Consider the following 24257-nt stretch of genomic DNA (forward strand, 5'->3'; position numbering starts at 1 on the left):
TTAGACTACTGTTATGGTCCTCTCTTCTATAACATTAGACTACTGTTCTGGTCCTCTCTTCTATAACATTAGACTACTGTTCTGGTCCTCTCTTCTATAACATTAGACTACTATTCTGGTCCTCTCTTCTATAACATTAGACTACTGTTCTGGTCCTCTCTTCTATAACATTAGACTACTGTTCTGGTCCTCTCTTCTATAACATTAGACTACTGTTCTGGTCCTCTCTTCTATAACATTAGACTTCTTCTCTGGGCCTCCCTACTCATTATTTTTTAACTCTGCATTCCGCAGCTTTTCACTTATTTAATTAAACTCTGACATTGTTGTTTTAGCCTCTGTGGATCTATATTAACTCTTTATTCCCTTCACATAAGCATTTGGCAATAAGATATGTACGCTATTTGGTGCGCGCTGAAGTTTAGACTTAAATAGGCTACTAATAATGCCTGTTAGCCTAAAATAATGAACGAAAATCCTCAATGTAGCTTATAGATGTAAATTGCACAATAATTCTACATTTATGGATTTTTAAAAAGGTTTTGTTTTCTCTTTATTCAACCCGCTCGCCACCCACCCGGCCTTCATCCACACAATATTCCATAACCCTAAACCCACCCGTGCCGCGGATAACGCGGAGACTGCGGGTTATGCGGTTATGAGTCAACCGCCGCATCACGCCTTTCCTTCTTGCTTCTCCGTAGCTGATATTCAGACCTACCTTATGAAGGTGCGTAATTAACGGGGTTTTGCAGGTGTGGTTCCCTTGCGCTTGCAGAATAAATTAACGTAGACCTAATTCAACAACTGTAAACCCTCACAACTCGCTGGTCAACATATTGTCTCGTGGAGTTTTAATTCGATAAGGGTTTTCAGTACATTTATCTAAAGCCATCCCGTTAAATAGTTATTTAACCCATGGTAATATTGGACGCTTAGTGTATATACAATTAGAATAGGGAGAATAGTGAACAATAGTAGGCTATGCCGTCGTCTATTGCCTGCACTATTTTTTATATACTTTTTTACCTTTATTTTACGAGGCAAGTCAGTTAAGAACAAATTCTTATTTACAGGAGGAACAGCGGGTTAACTGCCTGTTCAGGGGTAGAACGAAAGATTTGTACCTTGTCAGCTCGGGGGTTTGAACTTGCAACCTTCCGGTTACTAGTCCAACGCTCTAACCACTAGGCTTGCCGCCCCATGGAACTGTGTGATTGCACAGCCAAGTATCGCCCAATGTGTGTCGGGCTCAAACTGTTACGGCTTGGTCTGCCCTCCGTTCCATAACGATTTAAATAGACGACATGCACTGGCATAACGCTGCTTCTCTCGTCCCCCGCAAGGTGTAGACTGCTGATCGCTGTCCATGGTGCTGAAATTGCGACATGTCTATGCGGCTGCGCAGCCTATCGAATCGATCACAGGACTTGTGTGGTGCCAAGGCTTAGCTTCGTTTTAGCTAATGGCTAAATGTTTATTGGTAGACCTATTTGTTCGTCATTTTCTCTTAAAGCCTAACAGTTCACGAAGCTCTACAGGGTGTCCCAATGTTGACATTTTTAGACGGTTGCCCGGTGGCAGAGGTGGAACAAGTACTCAAATTGTCATACTTGAGTAACAGTAAAGATACTTTAATATAAAATGACTCAAGTAATAGTGAAAGTAACCTAGTACAATACTACTTGAGTAAAAGTCTAAAAGTATCAGATTTTAAATGTACTTAAGTACAGAGGTGGAAAAACTACTGCATTGTCATACTTGAGTAAAAGTATAAAGTAAAAGTCACTGCTATACATCGAATTCCTGATATTTAGCAAACCAGACGGCACAATTTTCTTTTTTAATATATATTTTTGGCAGCCAGGGTCACACTCCAACACTCAGACATCATTTACAAAGGAAGCATTTATATTGAGTGAATTCTCACCAGATCAGAGGCAGTAGGGACGACCAGGGACGTTCTCTTGATGAGTGTGTGAATTTGACCGTTTTCATGTCCTGCTAAGCACTCAAATTGTAACTTTTGGGTGTCAGGGCAAATGTATGGAGTAAAAAGTACATCATTTTATTTAGGAATGTAGTGGAGTAAAAGTAAAAGTTGTCAAAAAATAGAATAAATAGTAAAGTAAAGTACAGATTCCATAAAATACGACTTAAGTACTTTACACCACCACACAGCGGCAATAATTATTTTATTTTTTACCTTTATTTAACTAGGCGAGTCAGTTAAGAACAAATTCTTATTTTCAATGACGGCCTAGGAACAGTGGGTTAACTGCCTGTTCAGGGGCAGAACGACAGATTTGTACCTTGTCAGCTCGGTGGTTTGATTTTGCAACCTTCCGGTTGCTAGTCCAACGCTCTAAACACTAGGCTACGCTGCCGCCCCATGTAATTACTTGTTCAATAAAGTTCGGAATTGAAATATTGCAGATCATAAAATAAATGTTTGTTGCAGCAGCAGCATACTGATCAGCTACCAATATATATATATATTGCAATATTTCAATTCCGAACTTTATTGAACAAGTAATTACATGGGGCGGCAGCGTAGCCTAGTGTTTAGAGCGTTGGACTATATATATATATATACTAAGATATATATATATATATATATATATATATATATATATATATATATATATATATATATATATATATATATATATATATATATATATATATATATATATATATATATATATATATATTTTTTTTTTCATAGGATATAGAACTGTCCTGTATAGGCTACCTGAACCTGCAATGACATGATCCGTCCTCGCGCTCTCTCCCATCTTGAATAGAACGGTGTTGTGCGTAAAACAAGCCAATTAATGGCAAATAATACAGCCAGTCACCCTCAAAACACTAGTTTACTAGGGATTGTTTCATTATGCAGTGTACTATCTATAGCTATACACAGTCTTTATGAACTTCTTATCAACATAACATCTCAAATAGCCGAACAATAAGGGGGAAGTGGTCTGCTTGGGGATACTGTACTTTCAGACACTACTTAGTGTTGCACTCCACGGGGTTTGTCTGGCTAATAGCCTTAACAAATGGGATCAATTCAATTGAATTATATCAAATGTAATCCACCACGGCCTGTCAGCGACCCAAATGTTTTCTATGCTGAGTATTGCAAACCCAGACATTCCTGAGACATTGGGCATTATATGACCATTGCGCTGCACATGATTCAAATTAATTGTTGGATGATGGATGCCAAGATATACCAGAGATAAGGGACCGTTGATATTGTAACCACACAACTCAAACGACGGTTCACCAGTAGCCTATGAACGAAATTGCAAACAACTTTGTTTTGTTCAAGCCCTCAAGAACTGTTGTCTGCTAAAGATGATGGTCTGATCGCATCTACAAATGTTTGGGGTTTCCAGTACCCAGACGACCTGTCCCAAGAGCTTCCTATAGAGTTCATCTCTCTCCGTAACGTGTTGAGAGCGGGAATTAAGGAGAATGCGAGGCTCAATGAGATGGTACAGACTAGAAAATAAATACTGTATTTGAAGAACAACTTCGTTCTGCCCATGTTCCCTGATGTTGCTATGGCAATCAAGCAGGTTTTTGTTTACCTTCCCTGTATTTGTTGCTTCTGCGAAGAGATCGTTTTCTAAATTGAAACTCATTAAGAACGACCCATGAAGCATTAAGCTCTCGGTCCTGATATGCGCTGTTGAACACCTGAGTAAACTCCGCTCATGACACTGGCGCCGTCGTCGTCTTGACCACAACACATTTTCACTGATATCACATCTCTCTCCGTCTGTACAGTTTCTCCTGACCCCTGTATCTGTGTCTGTTTCACATCTCTCTCAGTCTGTACAGTTTCTCCTGACCCCTGTATCTGTGTCTGTTTCACATCTCTCTCAGTCTGTACAGTTTCTCCTGACCCCTGTATCTGTGTCTGTTTCACATCTCTCTCAGTCTGTACAGTTTCTCCTGACCCCTGTATCTGTGTCTGTTTCACATCTCTCTCAGTCTGTACAGTTTCTCCTGACCCCTGTATCTGTGTCTGCTTCACATCTCTCTCAGTCTGTACAGTTTCTCCTGACCCCTGTATCTGTGTCTGTTTCACATCTCTCTCCGTCTGTACAGTTTCTCCTGACCCCTGTATCTGTGTCTGTTTCACATCTCTCTCAGTCTGTACAGTTTCTCCTGACCCTGTGTCTGTGTCTGTTTCACATCTCTCTCAGTCTGTACAGTTTCTCCTGACCCCTGTATCTGTGTCTGTTTCACATCTCTCTCAGTCTGTACAGTTTCTCCTGACCCCTGTATCTGTGTCTGTTTCACATCTCTCTCAGTCTGTACAGTTTCTCCTGACCCCTGTATCTGTGTCTGTTTCACATCTCTCTCAGTCTGCACAGTTTCTCCTGACCCCTGTACCTGTGTCTGTTTCACATCTCTCTCAGTCTGTACAGTTTCTCCTGGCCCCTGTATCTGTGTCTGTTTCACATCTCTATCTTTAGTCTGTACAGTTTCTCCTGACCCCTGTATCTGTGTCTGTTTGACATCTCTCTCAGTCTGTACAGTTTCTCCTGACCCCTGTATCTGTGTCTGTTTCACATCTCTATCTTTAGTCTGTACAGTTTCTCCTGACCCCTGTATCTGTGTCTGTTTGACATCTCTCTCAGTCTGTACAGTTTCTCCTGACCCCTGTATCTGTGTCTGTTTCACATCTCTCTCAGTGTGTACAGTTTCTCCTGACCCTGTGTCTATAAAAGAGAACAGCACTGTGGACGTTCTAGTAGCCAAAATCACCTGTGGTGATGATGTTCAGCTGACCGTCACAGAGAACCCTGCTGAGGCTTTCTACCTGCGGGGGACGGACCTCATCGCCAAGAGAGGACTGGACTTTGAGGTGGGAGCTCTAGGGGCAATGTATCAAGCTGATCTAGGATCAGTTTTGCTTTGTAGAATAGAAAGAATACAAGCTGTGGGGGGCTGATCCTGGATCAGAACTCGTACTCTGAGACACTTTATACGTACAGCCTCAGAACCTAACATCTCATAGCAATTTTTAACATGTCACAAAGTGCATTTATTTTAAAACTGTGTTTTTGTTCTTGGACAAGTTCATCTAGTGTTGTGAGATATGGCTTGCATGCCGACTGCAAAGTAGTTGGCCTGGAACGTTGCCATGAACTGACTCAGTTACGGGGGGGTCAAAGGTCATTTTTCCATTGACACAAAAAGAAAAGGTAAAAAAAAAAGGTTGAGGGACAATGAGGCATTCTGTCTATGGTGTGAAATAACAGCTGCTGCATTTGTGTTCGTTTCCTAGTCTCTGCCCCGTGTGGATGATGCTCTGTGGGTCAGGGTGCGCTGCAACAGAACTGGCTCCAGATCAGTGAGTAGTAGGGATGACATGTCTCATGGTCATGGGGCTGTGGGTCAGGGTGCGCTGCAACAGAACTGGCTCCAGATCAGTGAGTAGTAGTGATGACATGTCTCATGGTCATGGGGCTGTGGGTCAGGGTGCGCTGCAACAGAACTGGCTCCAGATCAGTGAGTAGTAGGGATGACATGTCTCATGGTCATGGGGCTGTGGGTCAGGGTGCGCTGCAACAGAACTGGCTCCAGATCAGTGAGTAGTAGTGATGACATGTCTCATGGTCATGGGGCTGTGGGTCAGGGTGCGCTGCAACAGAACTGGCTCCAGATCAGTGAGTAGTAGGGATGACATGTCTCATGGTCATGGGGCTGTGGGTCAGGGTGCGCTGCAACAGAACTGGCTCCAGATCAGTGAGTAGTAGGGATGACATGTCTCATGGTCATGGGTTATGTCCCAAATTGTACCTTATAGGGCTCTGGTCTATAGTAGTACCACTATATAGGGAATAGGGCTCTGGTCTATAGTAGTACCACTATATAGGGAATAGGGCTCTGGTCTATTGTAGTACCTCTATATAGGGAATAGGGCTCTGGTCTATAGTAGTACCACTATATAGGGAATAGGGCTCTGGTCTATAGTAGTACCACTATATAGGGAATAGGGCACTGGTCTATAGTAGTACCACTATATAGAGAATAGGGCTCTGGTCTATTGTAGTATCACTATATAGGGAATAGGGCTCTGGTCTATAGTAGTACCACTATATAGGGAATAGGGCTCTGGTCTATAGTAGTACCACTATATAGGGAATAGGGCTCTGGTCTATTGTAGTATCACTATATAGGGAATAGGGCTCTGGTCTATAGTAGTACCACTATATAGGGAATAGGGCTCTGGTCTATTGTAGTACCACTATATAGGTAATAGTGCTCTGGTCTATAGTAGTACCACTATATAGGGAATAGGGCTCTGGTCTATAGTAGTATCACTATATAGGGAATAGGGCTCTGGTCTATAGTAGTACCACTATATAGGGAATAGGGCTCTGGTCTATAGTAATACCACTATATGGCGAATAGGGCTCTGGTCTATAGTAGTACCACTATATAGGGAATAGGGCTCTGGAATCCTAAGCATCAGTTGGTCTCTCTATTTCTGGGCTGTGAAAGGTCAAAGGTCAAACCATATTTCTGCTCTCTATAGGTGAAGAACTTCAATGTGTAAAATATCTGGTTGCTTTCACATCACGTCTTCAACTCTAAAAAATCAGTAGGTTCTATGAAATGCTTTGCTGCTTTCAAATGCCAACGAATAACAACGATTCACTCTTTTCTAAGGTGAACGTGTCTGTTGAAGTTTTCATTGAAAATGTGAACGATAATCCTCCAAACTTCGCTCAGAGTCATTACGTTCTCCAGGTGAACGAGGTGAGACCCTCTTCTATTTACTATGTACCTTACAGCATTAGACACTTCTCCGTGGGCCCAACAATACAATGGTGATGATGTTATGATGACAATAGTAATTAAATACTTGCACCCTTCATACAATACCACATCAGTTTGTATGAATAAACTTTCCATATCGGTACATTTCCATGAAGTCACATTTCTGTAACATAATATGTTGACTCTGAGCCCTCTCTCTCCCACAGCTGACTGCTGTGAACACCAGTGTTGGTCGGATAGAGGCCACAGACATTGACTCTGAGCCCTCTCTCTCCCACAGCTGACTGCTGTGAACACCAGTGTTGGTCAGATAGAGGCCACAGACATTGACTCTGAGCCCTCTCTCTCCCACAGCTGACTGCTGTGAACACCAGTGTTGGTCGGATAGAGGCCACAGACATTGACTCTGAGCCCTCTCTCTCCCACAGCTGACCCCTGTGAACACCAGTGTTGGTCTGATAGAGGCCACAGACATTGACTCTGAGCCCTCTCTCTCCCACAGCTGACTGCTGTGAACACCAGTGTTGGTCGGATAGAGGCCACAGACATTGACTCTGAGCCCTCTCTCTCCCACAGCTGACTGCTGTGAACACCAGTGTTGGTCTGATAGAGGCCACAGACATTGACTCTGAGCCCTCTCTCTCCCACAGCTGACTGCTGTGAACACCAGTGTTGGTCAGATAGAGACCACAGACATTGACTCTGAGCCCTCTCTCTCCCACAGCTGACTGCTGTGAACACCAGTGTTGGTCGGATAGAGGCCACAGACATTGACTCTGAGCCACTGTACTATCGTTTAGAGTCAGCCACGGTAAGACCTTCCCTCCATCACCGATGAACGCTATCACTGATCTGTTGATGCAGTTGTCTTGGTCCAAGGTCTCTCCTGAAAAATAGATATGTTTTTTTTTATCTCAACAAGACTAACCTGGTATAAATAAAGGTTCAGTCAAATCATTGCTCAGCAGTTAGAAGATTAAACACGTTTGTCATTGTTGGTGTCACCAGAACAGGTATCTACGACTGGAGAATGCCAACACCCCCAACATACTGGTGCAAAACATCATCGACTACGACTCCGTCCAAAAGATCTCCTGGTCTTACATGTACAGGTATACTGTTGTTTACATTCTGCCCTACTGTTTATGTCAAATGGGATTACAAAGTATTCAATAAATATACTAGAATCTGTAAAGTATTCAATAAATATACTAGAATCTGTAAAGTATTCAATAAATATACTGGAATCTGTAAAGTATTCAATAAATATACTAGAATCTGTAAAGTATTCAATAAATATACTGGAATCTGTAAAGTATTCAATAAATATACTGGAATCTGTAAAGTATTCAAGAAATATACTAGAATCTGTAAAGTATTCAAGAAATATATTAGAATCTGTAAAGTATTCAATAAATATACTCTAATCTGTAAAGTATTCCAGAAATATACTATAATCTGTAAAGTATTCAATAAATATATTAGAATCTGTAAAGTATTCAAGAAATATACTCTAATCTGTAAAGTATTCCAGAAATCTACTATAATCTGTAAAGTATTCCAGAAATCTACTATAATCTGTAAAGTATTCAATAAATATACTAGAATCTGTAAAGTATTCCAGAAATATACTAGAATCTGTAAAGTATTCAATAAATATATTAGAATCTGTAAAGTATTCAATAAATATACTGGAATCTGTAAAGTATTCAAGAAATATACTGGAATCTGTAAAGTATTCCAGAAATATACTATAATCTGTAAAGTATTCAATAAATATACTAGAATCTGTAAAGTATTCCAGAAATATACTAGAATCTGTAAAGTATTCCAGAAATATACTAGAATCTGTAAAATAACGTACTCCTATAGTAGAGAACCAGGATCTGCTGTCCTCAGCTCAATGCCTTTTGACCTTCCTTGACAATCTATTCACACCATTTCCCAGGACACGTATAACGTTTCTGAGTCCGGCGAGCCGTCGTTCACTGCCGTGGTGACCATCACGGTTAACGTGAAGGACGTTGACAACCGTCCACCGTGGTTCCAGCCCTGTGTCAGAACCAACCTGGGGATAGCCAAACTGTGTGTCAGCTCTGGCTACAGGGCAAAGGTCAACCTCACCGAGAAAGAGGTGTGTGATACAGTGCATCTGTGTAACTTAACAGAGAGAGGAGCATCTCTTCTTCATGTTGATAAAGTTGACCCGTTCTGCTTCATCAGTCCACATCGTACATCTTCTAGAAGTGCCACATCCACTTGTTGAGTACTTATAGTGTATTTTAGTAATCGAGGTGAGTTTGATTTAGCTTAGAGTTTTCACTTTTGGGACTATTCAATTGGTTCCGTTAAACAGGGCAAACTGAACCAAGTGCAGCTCAAGTATTTCACATACAGTATGTATTGGACCCTGGTCTGTTGTTGTCCACAGGACAGTGCTTTATCTCTGGACCCTGGTCCGTTATACGCCAAGGATGGAGACAGAAACAGGAGCGAGCTGATCAGCTACAGGATACTTAGAGGTACAACAGGTCTTGATGTTCTCCTCACAGTAATCTAGTGTTGATGTTCTCCTCACAGTAATCTAGTGTTGATGTTCTCCTCACAGTAATCTAGTGTTGATGTTCTCCTCACAGTAATCTAGTGTTGATGTTCTCCTCACAGTAATCTAGTGTTGATGTTCTCCTCACAGTAATCTAGTGTTGATGTTCTCCTCACAGTAATCTAGTGTTGATGTTCTCCTCACAGTAATCTAGTGTTGATGTTCTCCTCACAGTAATCTAGTGTTGATGTTCTCCTCACAGTAATCTAGTGTTGATGTTCTCCTCACAGTAATCTAGTGTTGATGTTCTCCTCACAGTAATCTAGTGTTGATGTTCTCCTCACAGTAATCTAGTGTTGATGTTCTCCTCACAGTAATCTAGTGTTGATGTTCTCTCCACAGTAATCTAGTGTTGATGTTCTCCTCACAGTAATCTAGTGTTGATGTTCTCCTCACAGTAATCTAGTGTTGATGTTCTCCTCACAGTAATCTAGTGTTGATGTTCTCTCCACAGTAATCTAGTGTTGATGTTCTCCTCACAGTAATCTAGTTGTAATGTTCTCTCCACGGTAATCTAGTGTTGATGTTCTCTCCACAGTAATCTAGTGTTGATGTTCTCCTCACAGTAATCTAGTGTTGATGTTCTCCTCACAGTAATCTAGTGTTGATGTTCTCTCCACAGTAATCTAGTGTTGATGTTCTCCTCACAGTAATCTAGTGTTGATGTTCTCTCCACAGTAATCTAGTGTTGATGTTCTCTCCACAGTAATCTAGTGTTGATGTTCTCTCCACAGTAATCTAGTGTTGATGTTCTCCTCACAGTAATCTAGTGTTGATGTTCTCCTCACAGTAATCTTGTGTTGATGTTCTCCTCACAGTAATCTAGTGTTGATGTTCTCTTCACAGTAATCTAGATTTAATGTTCTCTCCACAGTAATCTAGTTTTGATGTTCTCCTCACAGTAATCTAGTTTTAATGTTCTCTCCACAGTAATCTAGTTTTAATGTTCTCTCCACAGTAATCTAGTTTTAATGTTCTCTCCACAGTAATCTAGTTTTGATGTTCTCCTCACAGTAATCTAGTTTTAATGTTCTCTCCACAGTAATCTAGTTTTAATGTTCTCTTCACAGTAATCTAGATTTAATGTTCTCTCCACAGTAATCTAGTTTTAATGTTTTCCCCACAGTAATCTAGCTTTAATGTTCTCCTCACAGTAATCTAGATTTAATGTTCTCTCCACAGTAATCTCATTTTAATGTTCTCTTCACAGTAATCTAGTTTTAATGTTCTCCCCACAGTAATCTAGTGTTGATGTTCTCTCCACAGTAATCTAGTGTTGATGTTCTCCTCACAGTAATCTAGTGTTGATGTTCTCTCCACAGTAATCTAGTGTTGATGTTCTCCTCACAGTAATCTAGTTTTAATGTTCTCTCCACAGTAATCTAGTTTTAATGTTCTCTCCACAGTAATCTAGTGTTGATGTTCTCCCCACAGTAATCTAGTGTTGATGTTCTCTCCACAGTAATCTAGTTTTAATGTTCTCTCCACAGTAATCTTGTGTTGATGTTCTCCTCACAGTAATCTAGTGTTGATGTTCTCCTCACAGTAATCTAGTTTTAATGTTCTCTTCACAGTAATCTAGTTTTAATGTTCTCTCCACAGTAATCTAGTGTTGATGTTCTCTCCACAGTAATCTAGTTTTAATGTTCTCTCCACAGTAATCTAGTGTTGATGTTCTCCCCACAGTAATCTAGCTTTAATGTTCTCCTCACAGTAATCTAGATTTAATGTTCTCCTCACAGTAATCTAGATTTAATGTTCTCTCCACAGTAATCTCATTTTAATGTTCTCTTCACAGTAATCTAGTTTTAATGTTCTCCCCACAGTAATCTAGATTTAATGTTCTCTCCACAGTAATCTAGTTTTAATGTTCTCTCCACAGTAATCTAGTGTTGATGTTCTCCTCACAGTAATCTAGATTTAATGTTCTCCTCACAGTAAGATGTATTTTACCTTATGAAGATGGAGACGTTGCCAGTAAAGGGGGTAATTGGGAGCATATACAATGTCAGGGACTTCCTGTTCTCTTTACATTATTAGCTGAGCATCAACGTGTTTTATAAGGATGTGCGTATGACCACAAAGTTTTCTATATTATAAATATATATATATATCTCATAGCAGACTGATCTTGACTTCACGGTTTCTCCTCTGTATCTCATAGCGGACTGATCTTGACTTCACGGTTTCTCCTCTGTATCTCATAGCAGACTGATCTTGACTTCACGGTTTCTCCTCTGTATCTCATAGCGGACTGATCTTGACTTCACGGTTTCTCCTCTGTATCTCATAGCGGACTGATCTTGACTTCACGGTTTCTCCTCTGTATCTCATAGCGGACTGATCTTGACTTCACGGTTTCTCCTCTGTATCTCATAGCAGACTGATCTTGACTTCACGGTTTCTCCTCTGTATCTCATAGCGGACTGATCTTGACTTCACGGTTTCTTCTCTTATCTCATAGCAGACTGATCTTGACTTCACGGTTTCTCCTCTGTATCTCATAGCAGACTGATCTTGACTTCACGGTTTCTCCTCTGTATCTCATAGCAGACTGATCTTGACTTCACGGTTTCTCCTCTGTATCTCATAGCGGACTGATCTTGGCTTCACGGTTTCTCCTCTGTATCTCATAGCGGACTGATCTTGACTTCACGGTTTCTCCTCTGTATCTCATAGCGGACTGATCTTGACTTCACGGTTTCTCCTCTGTATCTCATAGCAGACTGATCTTGACTTCACGGTTTCTCCTCTGTATCTCATAGCAGACCGATCTTGACTTCACGGTTTCTCCTCTGTATCTCATAGCAGACTGATCTTGACTTCACGGTTTCTCCTCTGTATCTCATAGCAGACTGAACTTGACTTCACGGTTTGTGTACCTTTCCCTCTCAGGGAATGAAGGCAGCATCTTCCAGATCGATGAGGAGACGGGCAACATCACCATGGCCAAAGCGGCAGACATAGCAGGCCCAATAACCCTCACTGTCCTGGTAAGAGATGTCTTTTCAATCTGTATTTCCATCTGTGCACTCAATTACTTCTTTTGACATATAATCGATTGAAAGCTATGATTGTGTTCAACATTGAAATTGATCTTCAGATTTTTTTATATTTTTTAATTTTGTATTTTTTTTACCTTTATTTAACTAGGCAAGTCAGTTAAGAACACATTCTGGGCGGCAGTGTAGCCTAGTGGTTAGTAAAATAAAGGTAAAATAAAAATAAAATAAAAACATTTTCAATGACGGCCTAGGAACAGTGGGTTAACTGCCTGTTCAGGGCAGAATGACAGATTTGTACCTTGTCAGCTCGGGGATTTAAACTTGCAACCTTCCGGTTACTAGTCCAACGCTCTAACCACTAGGCTCAAATGAAGATGAATGACATCATCTTACTAGAACATAATTTCGGGGTTTCAGACTACATTTTTTATAAACATATAGTTCATAAAGTAGCTATAGACTTTCTAAAATATATTTCTAAAAGTCACTGATATAAAATACATTGTGGTGACTTGATCTGATCTTATTTGTGTTTGAGAAGAATTCTAGTTTATGACATAGTTTATCTAGTTTATGACATAGTTTATCTAGTTTATGACATAGTAATCTGGAAACACAGAACTAAATCTTGCGTGTGCTGGTCATGCTATTTGATGTTTATATGAACAGTGTGTCACAGGAGACTACAGACAGCCAGCAGCATACCACCCAGCATACCACCCTGCATACCACCCAGCATACCACCCTGCATACCACCCTGCATACCACCCTGCATACCACCCAGCATACCACCCTGCATACCACCCTGCATACCACCCAGCATACCACCCTGCATACCACCCTGCATACCACCCTGCATACCACCCAGCATACCACCCTGCATACCACCCTGCATACCACCCTGCATACCACCCTGCATACCACCCAGCATACCACCCTGCATCACACCCTGCATACCACCCTGCATCCCACCCTGCATACCACCCTGCATCCCACCCTGCATACCACCCAGCATCCCACCCTGCATACCACCCAGCATACCACCCTGCATACCACCCTGCATCACACCCTGCATCCCACCCTGCATACCACCCAGCATACCACCCAGCATACCACCCTGCATACCACCCTGCATCACACCCTGCATACCACCCAGCATCCCACCCTGCATACCACCCAGCATCCCACCCTGCATACCACCCAGCATCCCACCCTGCATACCACCCAGCATACCACCCTGCATACCACCCTGCATCACACCCTGCATCCCACCCTGCATACCACCCTGCATACCACCCTGCATACCACCCAGCATACCACCCTGCATACCACCCAGCATACCACCCTGCATACCACCCTGCATACCACCCTGCATACCACTGCTGGCTTGCTTCTGAAGCTGAACAGGGTTGGTCCTGGTCGGTCCCTGGATGGGAGTCCAGATGATGCTGGCTTGCTTCTGAAGCTAAGCAGGGTTGGTCCTGGTCGGGCCCTGGATTGGAGACCAGATGCTGCTGGAAGTGGTGCTGGAGGGCCAGTAGGAGGCACTCTTTCCTCTGGTCTAAAAAAATATATCCCTATACCTCAAGGCAGTGATTCGGGACACTGCCCTGTGTAGGGTGCCATCTTTTAGATGGGACATTAAACAGGTGTCCTGACTCTCTGTGGTCACTAAAGATCCCATGGCACTTATCATAAGCGTAGGCGTGTTATCCCCGGTGTACTGGCTAAATTCCCAATGGCCTTCATACCATCATGGTCACCTAATCATCCCCAGCTCACAATTGGTTCATTCATCTCCTCTTCTCTCCCCAGGTTGTTGCTGTAAATGAGAATGTGTTCTCAGTCAACTTACCTGGTAAAATAACAGAAAAATACAAGGACTAGACTACCTCCCTCTCTCTACTAGATAGATCACCTCCCTCTCTCTACTAGATAGACCACCTCCCTATCTCTACTAGATAGACCACCTCCCTCTCTCTACTAGATAGACCACCTCCCTATCTCTACTAGATAGACCACCTCCCTATCTCTACTAGATAGACCACCTCCCTATCTCTACTAGATAGACCACCTCCCTCTCTCTACTAGATAGACCACCTCCCTATCTCTACTAGATAGACCACCTCCCTCTCTCTACTAGATAGACCACCTCCCTATCTCTACTAGATAGACCACCTCCCTATCTCTACTAGATAGACCACCTCCCTATCTCTACTAGATAGACCATCTCCCTCTCTCTACTAGATAGACCACCTCCCTCTTTCTACTAGATAGACCACCTCCCTCTCTCTACTAGATAGACCACCTCCCTCCCTCTACTAGATAGACCACCTCCCTCCCTCTACTAGATAGACCACCTCCCTCTACTAGATAGACCACCTCCCTCCACTAGATAGACTACCTCCCTCTCTCTACTAGATAGAACACACCCCTCTACTAGATAGACCACCTCCCTCTCTCTACTAGATAGACCACCTCCCTCTACTAGATAGACCACCTCCCTCTACTAGATAGACTACTTCCCTCTCTCTACTAGATAGACCACCTCCCTCTACTCGATAGACCACACCCCTCTACTAGATAGACCACACCCCTCTGCTAGATAGACCACACCCCTCTCGCTACTAGATAGACCACCTCCTTCTACTAGATAGACCACACCCCTCTACTAGATAGACTACCTCCCTCTCTCTACTAGATAGACCACCTCCCTCTACTAGATAGACCACACCCCTCTACTAGATAGACCACACCCCTCTCGCTACTAGATAGACCACCTCTCTCTACTAGATAGACCACACCCCTCTACTAGATAGACTACCTCCCTCTCTCTACTAGATAGAACACACCCCTCTACTAGATAGACCACCTCCCTCTCTCTACTAGATAGACCACACCCCTCTACTAGATAGACCACCTCCCTGTCTCTACTTGATAGACCACCTCTCTCTGCGAGATAGACCACACCCCTCTACTAGATAGACCACCTCCCTCTACGAGATAGACCACCTCCCTCTACTAGATAGACCACCTCCCTCGACTAGATAGACCACCTCCCTCGACTAGATAGACCACACCCCTCTACTAGATAGACTACCTCCCTCTCTCTACTAGATAGACCACCTCCCTCTACTAGATAGACCACACCCCTCTCGCTACTAGATAGACCACTCTGATCCTGAGAGGGAATCGGATCCTCATCTATTTGGCCTACGTATATGTGTTACCAAATGACATTTTGATGATAATGATGATACTCAGGAACTAGAGCAAGTTTTGTGGGCAGCAGGTAGACTAGTGGTTAGATCGTTGGACCAGTAACCAAAAGGTTGCTAGATTGAATCCCTGAGCTGACAAGGTAAACATCTGTTGTTCTGCCCCTGAACAAGGCAGTTAACCCACTGTTCCTAGGCCGTCATTGTAAATAAGAATGTGTTCATAACTGACTTGCCTACTTAAATAAAAAAGGTTTGTGTTAATGGCACATAGAGTCCATTAAATGTTGCCTTTATAAATAGTGAGATCATGATGGGGCCAAACCCTGGTTTCTATACAATTAGAACAGTCTTCACAGCAAATGCTATCTGGCTCCTTTCTCATATACCAAGCCTCACCTTCTGACCCATTCCACACATCTGTTGTTTGTCATGTAGACAAGGGGTTGTATCTTTGCTGTAAAAGGCCTCTGTATTCTCTGTATGATTGAGCTCTCGGCAGCACACTTCAGAGTGTTGGGATCAACCAGCTACATTACAGCAATTGGGCCGGCAGGGTAGCCTAGTGATTAGAGCGTTGGACTAGTAACCGGAAGGTTGCAAGTTCAAACCCCCGAGCTGACAAGGTACAAATCTGTCGTTCTGCCCCTGAACAGGCAGTTAACCCACTGTTCCCAGGCCATCATTGAAAATAAGACTTCTTAACTGACTTGCCTAGTTAAATAAAGGTCAAATAAAAAATTCTTATTAAATGAAGGTAAATTGTTTGAAGAATTAACAGTCTTTCTCACTTGGTTAGAATTTCCACAACAGGAGTTCCTAACCAATCAATGACCTTAATCACAAGGGGGCGGAGTGATAACCTGCAGACACTCGGCCCTCGGGGACTGGAGATGGACAATAATCTCTCCCTCTCTCTCCATCTTTCCCAGGCCTCCCAGGTTACCAACAGGGACCAGTTTGCTGTGACTCAGGTCACCATCGAGGTGCTGAGGAAGAGCAGGAACCCTCCGCGGTTTGAGAAGGAGCGTTATGAAGGTTACATCTACAGTAACTCAGTCCCAGAGACCATGATCCTACGAGACAGAACCTCCAACAGACCCTTCAGGGTCAAGGCCAGAGACGAGGACTTTGCCACCGTAAGAGTCAAAAGAGATCAACATTTAACATTTTAATCATTTTGGCAGACACTTGTCTTACAATCTCAGTCTGTGTTTGTTCATGGCACCTCTAAATGTAATGTCATGTCTCATATACAGTAGAGACACACTCGTCTGGCACCGTGAAAGTCCTAGAAATGACACAATTACCTGCAATTCTGGGTAGCTACGCTTCTGTTCTGTGTGGGATTTGAAACACTGACACACAACTTTAATCAGCTTGTTTGTGTGTGGGTGTGTGTGTGTGTGGGGGGGTGTTTATGTGTGTGTGGGTGTTTATTTGCGTGTGTGTGTTTTAGGGTGTAAACCCAGACATGAGATATGAGGTGCAGTACAGCAGTTATGTCAACGTGACAAACGAAGGGTTTGTTCTTCTGAAGAGGATTGTGAAGACAGAGTCCTTCGCTCTGCAGGTGAGTGGTTACCTGCCTCATTGTTCTTCTGAACAGGGTTGTGAAGAAAGAGTCCTTCGCTCTCCAGGTGAGTGGTTACCTGCCTCATTGTTCTTCTGAAGAGGATTGCAAAGGCAGAGTCCTTCGCTCTCCAGGTGAGTGGTTACCTGCCTCATTGTTCTTCTGAAGAGGGTTGTGAAGACAGTCCTTCGCTCTCCAGGTGAGTGGTTACCTGCCCCATTGTTCTTCTGAAGAGGATTGCGAAGACAGAGTCCTGCGCTCTGCAGGTGAGTGGTTACCTGCCTCATTGTTCTTCTGAAGAGGGTTGTGAAGACAGTCCTTCGCTCTCCAGGTGAGTGGTTACCTGCCCCATTGTTCTTCTGAAGAGGATTGCGAAGACAGAGTCCTGCGCTCTGCAGGTGAGTGGTTACCTGCCTCATTGTTCTTCTGAAGAGGGTTGTGAAGGCAGAGTCCTTCGCTCTGCAGGTGAGTGGTTACCTGCCTCATTGTTCTTCTGAAGAGGGTTGTGAAGACAGAGTCCTTCGCTCTGCAAGTGAGTGGTTACCTGCCTCATTGTTCTTCTGAAGAGGGTTGCGAAGGCAGAGTCCTGCGCTCTGCAGGTGAGTGGTTACCTGCCTCATTGTTCTTCTGAAGAGGATTGTGAAGGCAGAGTCCTTCGCTCTCCAGGTGAGTGGTTACCTGCCTCATTGTTCTTCTGAAGAGGGTTGCGAAGGCAGAGTCCTGCGCTCTGCAGGTGAGTGGTTACCTGCCTCATTGTTCTTCTGAAGAGGATTGTGAAGGCAGAGTCCTTCGCTCTCCAGGTGAGTGGTTACCTGCCTCATTGTTCTTCTGAAGAGGGTTGCGAAGGCAGAGTCCTGCGCTCTGCAGGTGAGTGGTTACGTGCCTCATTGTTCTTCTGAAGAGGGTTGTGAAGACAGAGTCCTTCGCTCTCCAGGTGAGTGGTTACCTGCCTCATTGTTCTTCTGAAGAGGGTTGTGAAGACAGAGTCCTTCGCTCTGCAGGTGAGTGGTTACCTGCCTCATTGTTCTTCTGAAGAGGGTTGTGAAGACAGAGTCCTTCGCTCTGCAAGTGAGTGGTTACCTGCCTCATTGTTCTTCTGAAGAGGGTTGTGAAGGCAGAGTCCTTCGCTCTGCAGGTGAGTGGTTACCTGCCTCATTGTTCTTCTGAAGAGGGTTGTGAAGGCAGAGTCCTTCGCTCTCCAGGTGAGTGGTTACCTGCCTCATTGTTCTTCTGAAGAGGGTTGTGAAGACAGAGTCCTTCGCTCTGCAGGTGAGTGGTTACCTGCCTCATTGTTCTTCTGAAGAGGGTTGTGAAGACAGAGTCCTTCGCTCTGCAAGTGAGTGGTTACCTGCCTCATTGTTCTTCTGAAGAGGGTTGTGAAGGCAGAGTCCTTCGCTCTGCAGGTGAGTGGTTACCTGCCTCATTGTTCTTCTGAAGAGGGTTGTGAAGGCAGAGTCCTTCGCTCTCCAGGTGAGTGGTTACCTGCCTCATTGTTCTTCTGAAGAGGGTTGTGAAGACAGAGTCCTTCGCTCTGCAGGTGAGTGGTTACCTGCCTCATTGTTCTTCTGAAGAGGGTTGTGAAGACAGAGTCCTTCGCTCTCCAGGTGAGTGGTTACCTGCCTCATTGTTCTTCTGAAGAGGGTTGTGAAGGCAGAGTCCTTCGCTCTCCAGATGAGTGGTTACCTGCCTCATTGTTCTTCTGAAGAGGGTTGTGAAGACAGAGTCCTTCGCTCTGCAGGTGAGTGGTTACCTGCCTCATTGTTCTTCTGAAGAGGGTTGTGAAGACAGTCCTTCGCTCTGCAGGTGAGTGGTTACCTGCCTCATTGTTCTTCTGAAGAGGGTTGTGAAGGTCAGAGTCCTTCGCTCTTCACCTGAGTGGTTACCTGCCTTTTACTAGACTACTATAATTCTTTTGACGAATGTTTTGGTTAATGCTGGGGGGTTGCAGAGACATGATAATATAGTATTTTTCCTTGTGTTGTGTGTGTAGATTCGTGCTATGGACCTGTCTACAGGGGAGTTTGGTACAGCGGCCCTCTCTGTCCTGGTTATACCAGGTAAGACTTTCACACAGCACCACAAGGGAAGGTTAACTCAAAGCAAAGGGAAATGAGCCCTTGATGGCTGATTGTTCAGACGATCTACTCCTACCAACAGTAGGCTCTGTACTCTCCATATTAAAGCCTATATTAATATACTATGGTGATGATCTACTCCTACCAACAGTAGGATCTGTACTAACCATATTAAAGCCTGTATTAATATACTATGGTGATGATCTACTCCTACCAACAGTAGGATCTGTACTCTCCATATTAAAGCCTGTATTAATATACTATGGTGATGATCTACTCCTACCAACAGTAGGATCTGTACTAACCATATTAAAGCCTGTATTAATATACTATGGTGATGATCTACTCCTACCAACAGTAGGATCTGTACTAACCATATTAAAGCCTGTATTAATATACTATGGTGATGATCTACTCCTACCAACAGTAGGATCTGTACTCTCCATATTAAAGCCTGTATTAATATACTATGGTGATGATCTACTCCTACCAACAGTAGGATCTGTACTCTCCATATTAAAGCCTGTATTAATATACTATGGTGATGATCTACTCCTACCAACAGTAGGCTCTGTACTCTCCATATTAAAGCCTATATTAATATACTATGGTGATGATCTACTCCTACCAACAGTAGGATCTGTACTCTCCATATTAAAGCCTGTATTAATATACTATGGTGATGATCTACTCCTACCAACAGTAGGATCTGTACTCTCCATATTAAAGCCTGTATTAATATACTATGGTGATGATCTACTCCTACCAACAGTAGGCTCTGTACTCTCCCTATTAAAGCCTGTATTAATATACTATGGTGATGATCTACTCCTACCAACAGTAGGATCTGTACTAACCATATTAAAGCCTGTATTAATATACTATGGTGATGATCTACTCCTACCAACAGTAGGATCTGTACTCTCCATATTAAAGCCTGTATTAATATACTATGGTGATGATCTACTCCTACCAACAGTAGGATCTGTACTCTCCCTATTAAAGCCTGTATTAATATACTATGGTGATGATCTACTCCTACCAACAGTAGGCTCTGTACTCTCCCTATTATTAAAGCTATGGTGATGTATTAATATACTATGGTGATGATCTACTCCTACCAACAGTAGGATCTGTACTCTCCATATTAAAGCCTGTATTAATATACTATGGTGATGATCTACTCCTACCAACAGTAGGCTCTGTACTCTCCATATTAAAGCCTGTATTAATATACTATGGTGATGATCTACTCCTACCAACAGTAGGCTCTGTACTCTCCATATTAAAGCCTGTATTAATATACTATGGTGATGATCTACTCCTACCAACAGTAGGCTCTGTACTCTCCATATTAAAGCCTGTATTAATATACTATGGTGATGATGTATCTACATACTCTCCATATTAAAGCCTGTATTAATATACTATGGTGATGATCTACTCCTACAACAGTAGGATCTGTACTCTCCATATTAAAGCCTGTATTAATATACTATGGTGATGATCTACTCCTACCAACAGTAGGATCTGTACTCTCCCTATTAAAGCCTGTATTAATATACTATGGTGATGATCTACTCCTACCAACAGTAGGCTCTGTACTCTCCATATTAAAGCCTGTATTAATATACTATGGTGATGATCTACTCCTACCAACAGTAGGCTCTGTACTCTCCATATTAAAGCCTGTATTAATATACTATGGTGATGATCTACTCCTACCAACAGTAGGCTCTGTACTCCCCATATTAAAGCCTGTATTATTGGTGGGGTTCAAGGTAGAAGTGAATTGGAAATGAGTTTAGGTACATCTCAAAGGCCATTGTCTGCTGTAACAGCTGGATTGATTGATTAATATATTGATTGGTTGGTTGATAATTTGATTGATTGATTAATATATTGATTGGTTGGTTGATAACTTGATTGATTAATATATTGATTGGTTGGTTGATAACTCGATTGATTGATTAATATATTGATTGGTTGGTTTTTATTTTTTATTTTACTAGGCAAGTCAGTTAAGAACAAATTCTTATTTTCAATGACGGCCTAGGAACAGTGGGTTAACTGCCTGTTCAAGGGCAGAACGACAGATTTGTACCTTGTCAGCTCGGGGATTCGAACTTGCAACCTTTCGGTTACTAGTCCAACGCTCTAACCACTAGGCTACCCTGATAACTTGATTGATATCTTGACTGGTTGCCTTGACTATTATTTTCCCTGACCTCTGACCCTCTACAGCTGTGGCGGTTCCTTTGCCCTCGGGAGCAGGGTACCGGGCGGGGGACATGGCTCTTCTGGGATTGATCATGGCAGCCATCTTGGTTCTCTGCTTCATCGTGATTGGCTTCCTGATCTCCCGCCTGAAGAAAGGAGGCGCCAACGTGGATAAGATAACTGAGGTCAGCACCATTCTGTGAGTTCAGCTCAGAACTGATGCTGCGTTCATGACAAGTGGGAAACTCCGATAATATTACTTGTGAACTGGGATCAACGAGTTGTATGTGTTGACGTGCTGTAAACACGTTGAGTATGCCGATTGGCTAATAGCAAACAAGCAGCGCCAACCATACACTAACAGCACAGCTTTCAGACACGCAAACTAATTAGTGTTCAAAAAAACATATTAATAGATTGCTTTTTGCATGAATAATGTTTTGTTGTTGTATTTAACGGCCAAAATTGTTGTGCAGGTCATTTCCTTAGTATGTGACATCAGAGATCAGTATGTGGGAGAAGTCAGAGATGATAGATGAGTTTCCCCCACTAGTAAACACCAGTAGGACGGCCCTTCATGTGGGTTTCTCCCAGTGGAATGTGACATCAGAGGTCAGTATGTAGGAGAAGTCAGAGATGATAGATGAGTTTCCCCCACTAGTAAACACCAGTAGGAAGGCCCTTCATGTGGGTTTCTCCCAGTGGAATGTGACATCAGAGGTCAGTATGTGGGAGAAGTCAGAGATGATAGATGAGTTTCCCCCACTAGTAAACACCAGTAGGAAGGCCCTTCATGTGAGTTTCTCCCAGTGGAATGCTGGTATTGAGGAAGTCCCGCAGCATGACACTTGGTGAAAGTCCTGTCCTGCGAGTGTTTTTGAGACGGCCTTAGCCCTAACAGGAAGGTAACCTAGTGTCAGAACTGTTTGTGTTGTCTTGCCAACACCTTGGCAGGACTTAACAGATCTGGGCCCAGGTTAGCAGGCTACCCGGGGCTGTTGGATGGAGTAATGATGGCTGGTTGATTAACCCTGGATAGGATTAGACGCTGATGAGAAGGCCTGTGAACAAGCCATTTATCCTGATTGAATTGAACAGCTTCACTGAATATTTATGAGCAGTACTTCACAGAAGGGCTCTGTGTGTGTTAAAGCAGAATAAATGAACCTAACGCCATGGGAAGGCAGAAGCATCTGTGACATTGAACTATGCCTAGAGATCAATGGTTCATTAACTTGTGTGTAAATTACAGCTTTTTCTCTCACTCGCTCTCTGTCGCTCTACTCCTCTCTCTAGTGCTTCAGTTTTTAACTTGTAGGACAACTTTATTGCTATTATCTATGACTATTTATCTACTTTTATTATTTATTTTGTTACTATTTATTCAACCAAATGATATACACACAACACATACATCTCGTATCCTGTGATCATTGTACTTAACAGATTTAACATGGTTGCTGTCCTGTCTTCTATCCTGTCTGTAGTGTCTGGCTCCATGTCTGAAGATGACAAGGCCCCAAGGGAGACCCAAGGACACCCTGCAGTACACCAACGATGGCTACCAGGGTACCGAGGGTGATGCCCTGCGCTGCAGACCCAGATGCCCAGAGCCGGTAGACAAGAGGGGCCGAGGTGCTACTGTCCCTGGGGACAAAGGCAGAGCCATCCCCCTGGAGCGACGCCGGAGCGACCGCCACTGTGGCTTCTGCGGCCTGTACGCCAACCACAACACCAAGCCCGGCCCGGCCTGCAGCCCTGCTATGGGGGGTGGGAGAGGAGAAGGTGGAGACAAGGACGGGGTGAGGTCCATACTCGCCAAGGGGGGAAGGAAGGAAGGAGGGAAGTCAGTGTGGTTTAAGGAGAAGGAGGATGCGTCTGGGATCGAGGTGGAGATCATCCCGGATACTCTGGGTCAGGAGGAGGAGACTGAGGAGGAGGTGTTGGACATGGAGGAGGTGGAGGAGAGAGACAGGAGCATGTCTAGTCAGACAGAGATCGATGGTGGGCATGGGGACCAGGAGAGCCATGGAGAGTCTGATTCAGCTGCTAAAGAGGAAAAAGAGAAGGAGGGTTGAGAGGATAACTGGGTTACATTCTATAGGGAGAGGATATCTGGGTTATATTCTATAGGGAGAGGATATCTGGGTTACATTCTATAGGGAGAGGATATCTGGGTTATATTCTATAGGGAGAGGATATCTGGGTTACATTCTATAGGGAGAGGATATCTGGGTTACATTCAATAGGGAGAGGATATCTGGGTTACATTCTATAGGGAGAGGATATCTGGGTTATATTCTATAGGGAGAGGATATCTGGGTTATATTCTATAGGGAGAGGATAACTGGGTTATATTCTATAGGGAGAGGATATCTGGGTTACATTCAATAGGGAGAGGATATCTGGGTGAATTGAATAGGGAGAGGATATCTGGGTTATATTCTATAGGGAGAGGATATCTGGGTTACATTCTATAGGGAGAGGATATCTGGGTTACATTCTATAGGGAGAGGATATCTGGGTTACATTCTATAGGGAGAGGATATCTGGGTTACATTCAATAGGGAGAGGATATCTGGGTTACATTCTATAGGGAGAGGATATCTGGGTTATATTCTATAGGGAGAGGATATCTGGGTTACATTCAATAGGAGAGGATATCTGGGTTACATTCAATAGGGAGAGGATATCTGGGTTATATTCTATAGGGAGAGGATAACTGGGTGAATTGAATAGGGAGAGGATATCTGG

The 24257-nt window shown here is 43.2% G+C and overlaps 1 protein-coding gene across 1 annotated transcript; it reads left to right on the plus strand.

The window, feature by feature from the left end:
• Positions 1-4715: 4715 nt before the first annotated feature.
• LOC135536992 (cadherin-related family member 5-like) lies at positions 4716-24010 on the plus strand (the record flags this gene model as incomplete). Its single annotated transcript, XM_064963203.1, is given in 14 exon segments — positions 4716-4888; positions 5312-5377; positions 6700-6789; positions 7535-7621; positions 7819-7900; positions 7903-7922; positions 8759-8944; positions 9242-9332; positions 12308-12405; positions 16568-16774; positions 17095-17208; positions 19199-19265; positions 21528-21688; positions 22991-24010. Coding segments are annotated over 14 exon segments (2033 nt in total), but the record flags the coding sequence as incomplete, so codon positions are not given.
• Between the last annotated feature and the right edge of the window lie 247 nt (positions 24011-24257).

The sequence above is a fragment of the Oncorhynchus masou genome, unplaced genomic scaffold (assembly GCF_036934945.1).
Source record: "Oncorhynchus masou masou isolate Uvic2021 unplaced genomic scaffold, UVic_Omas_1.1 unplaced_scaffold_695, whole genome shotgun sequence".
NCBI classification, from domain to species: Eukaryota; Metazoa; Chordata; class Actinopteri; order Salmoniformes; family Salmonidae; genus Oncorhynchus; species Oncorhynchus masou.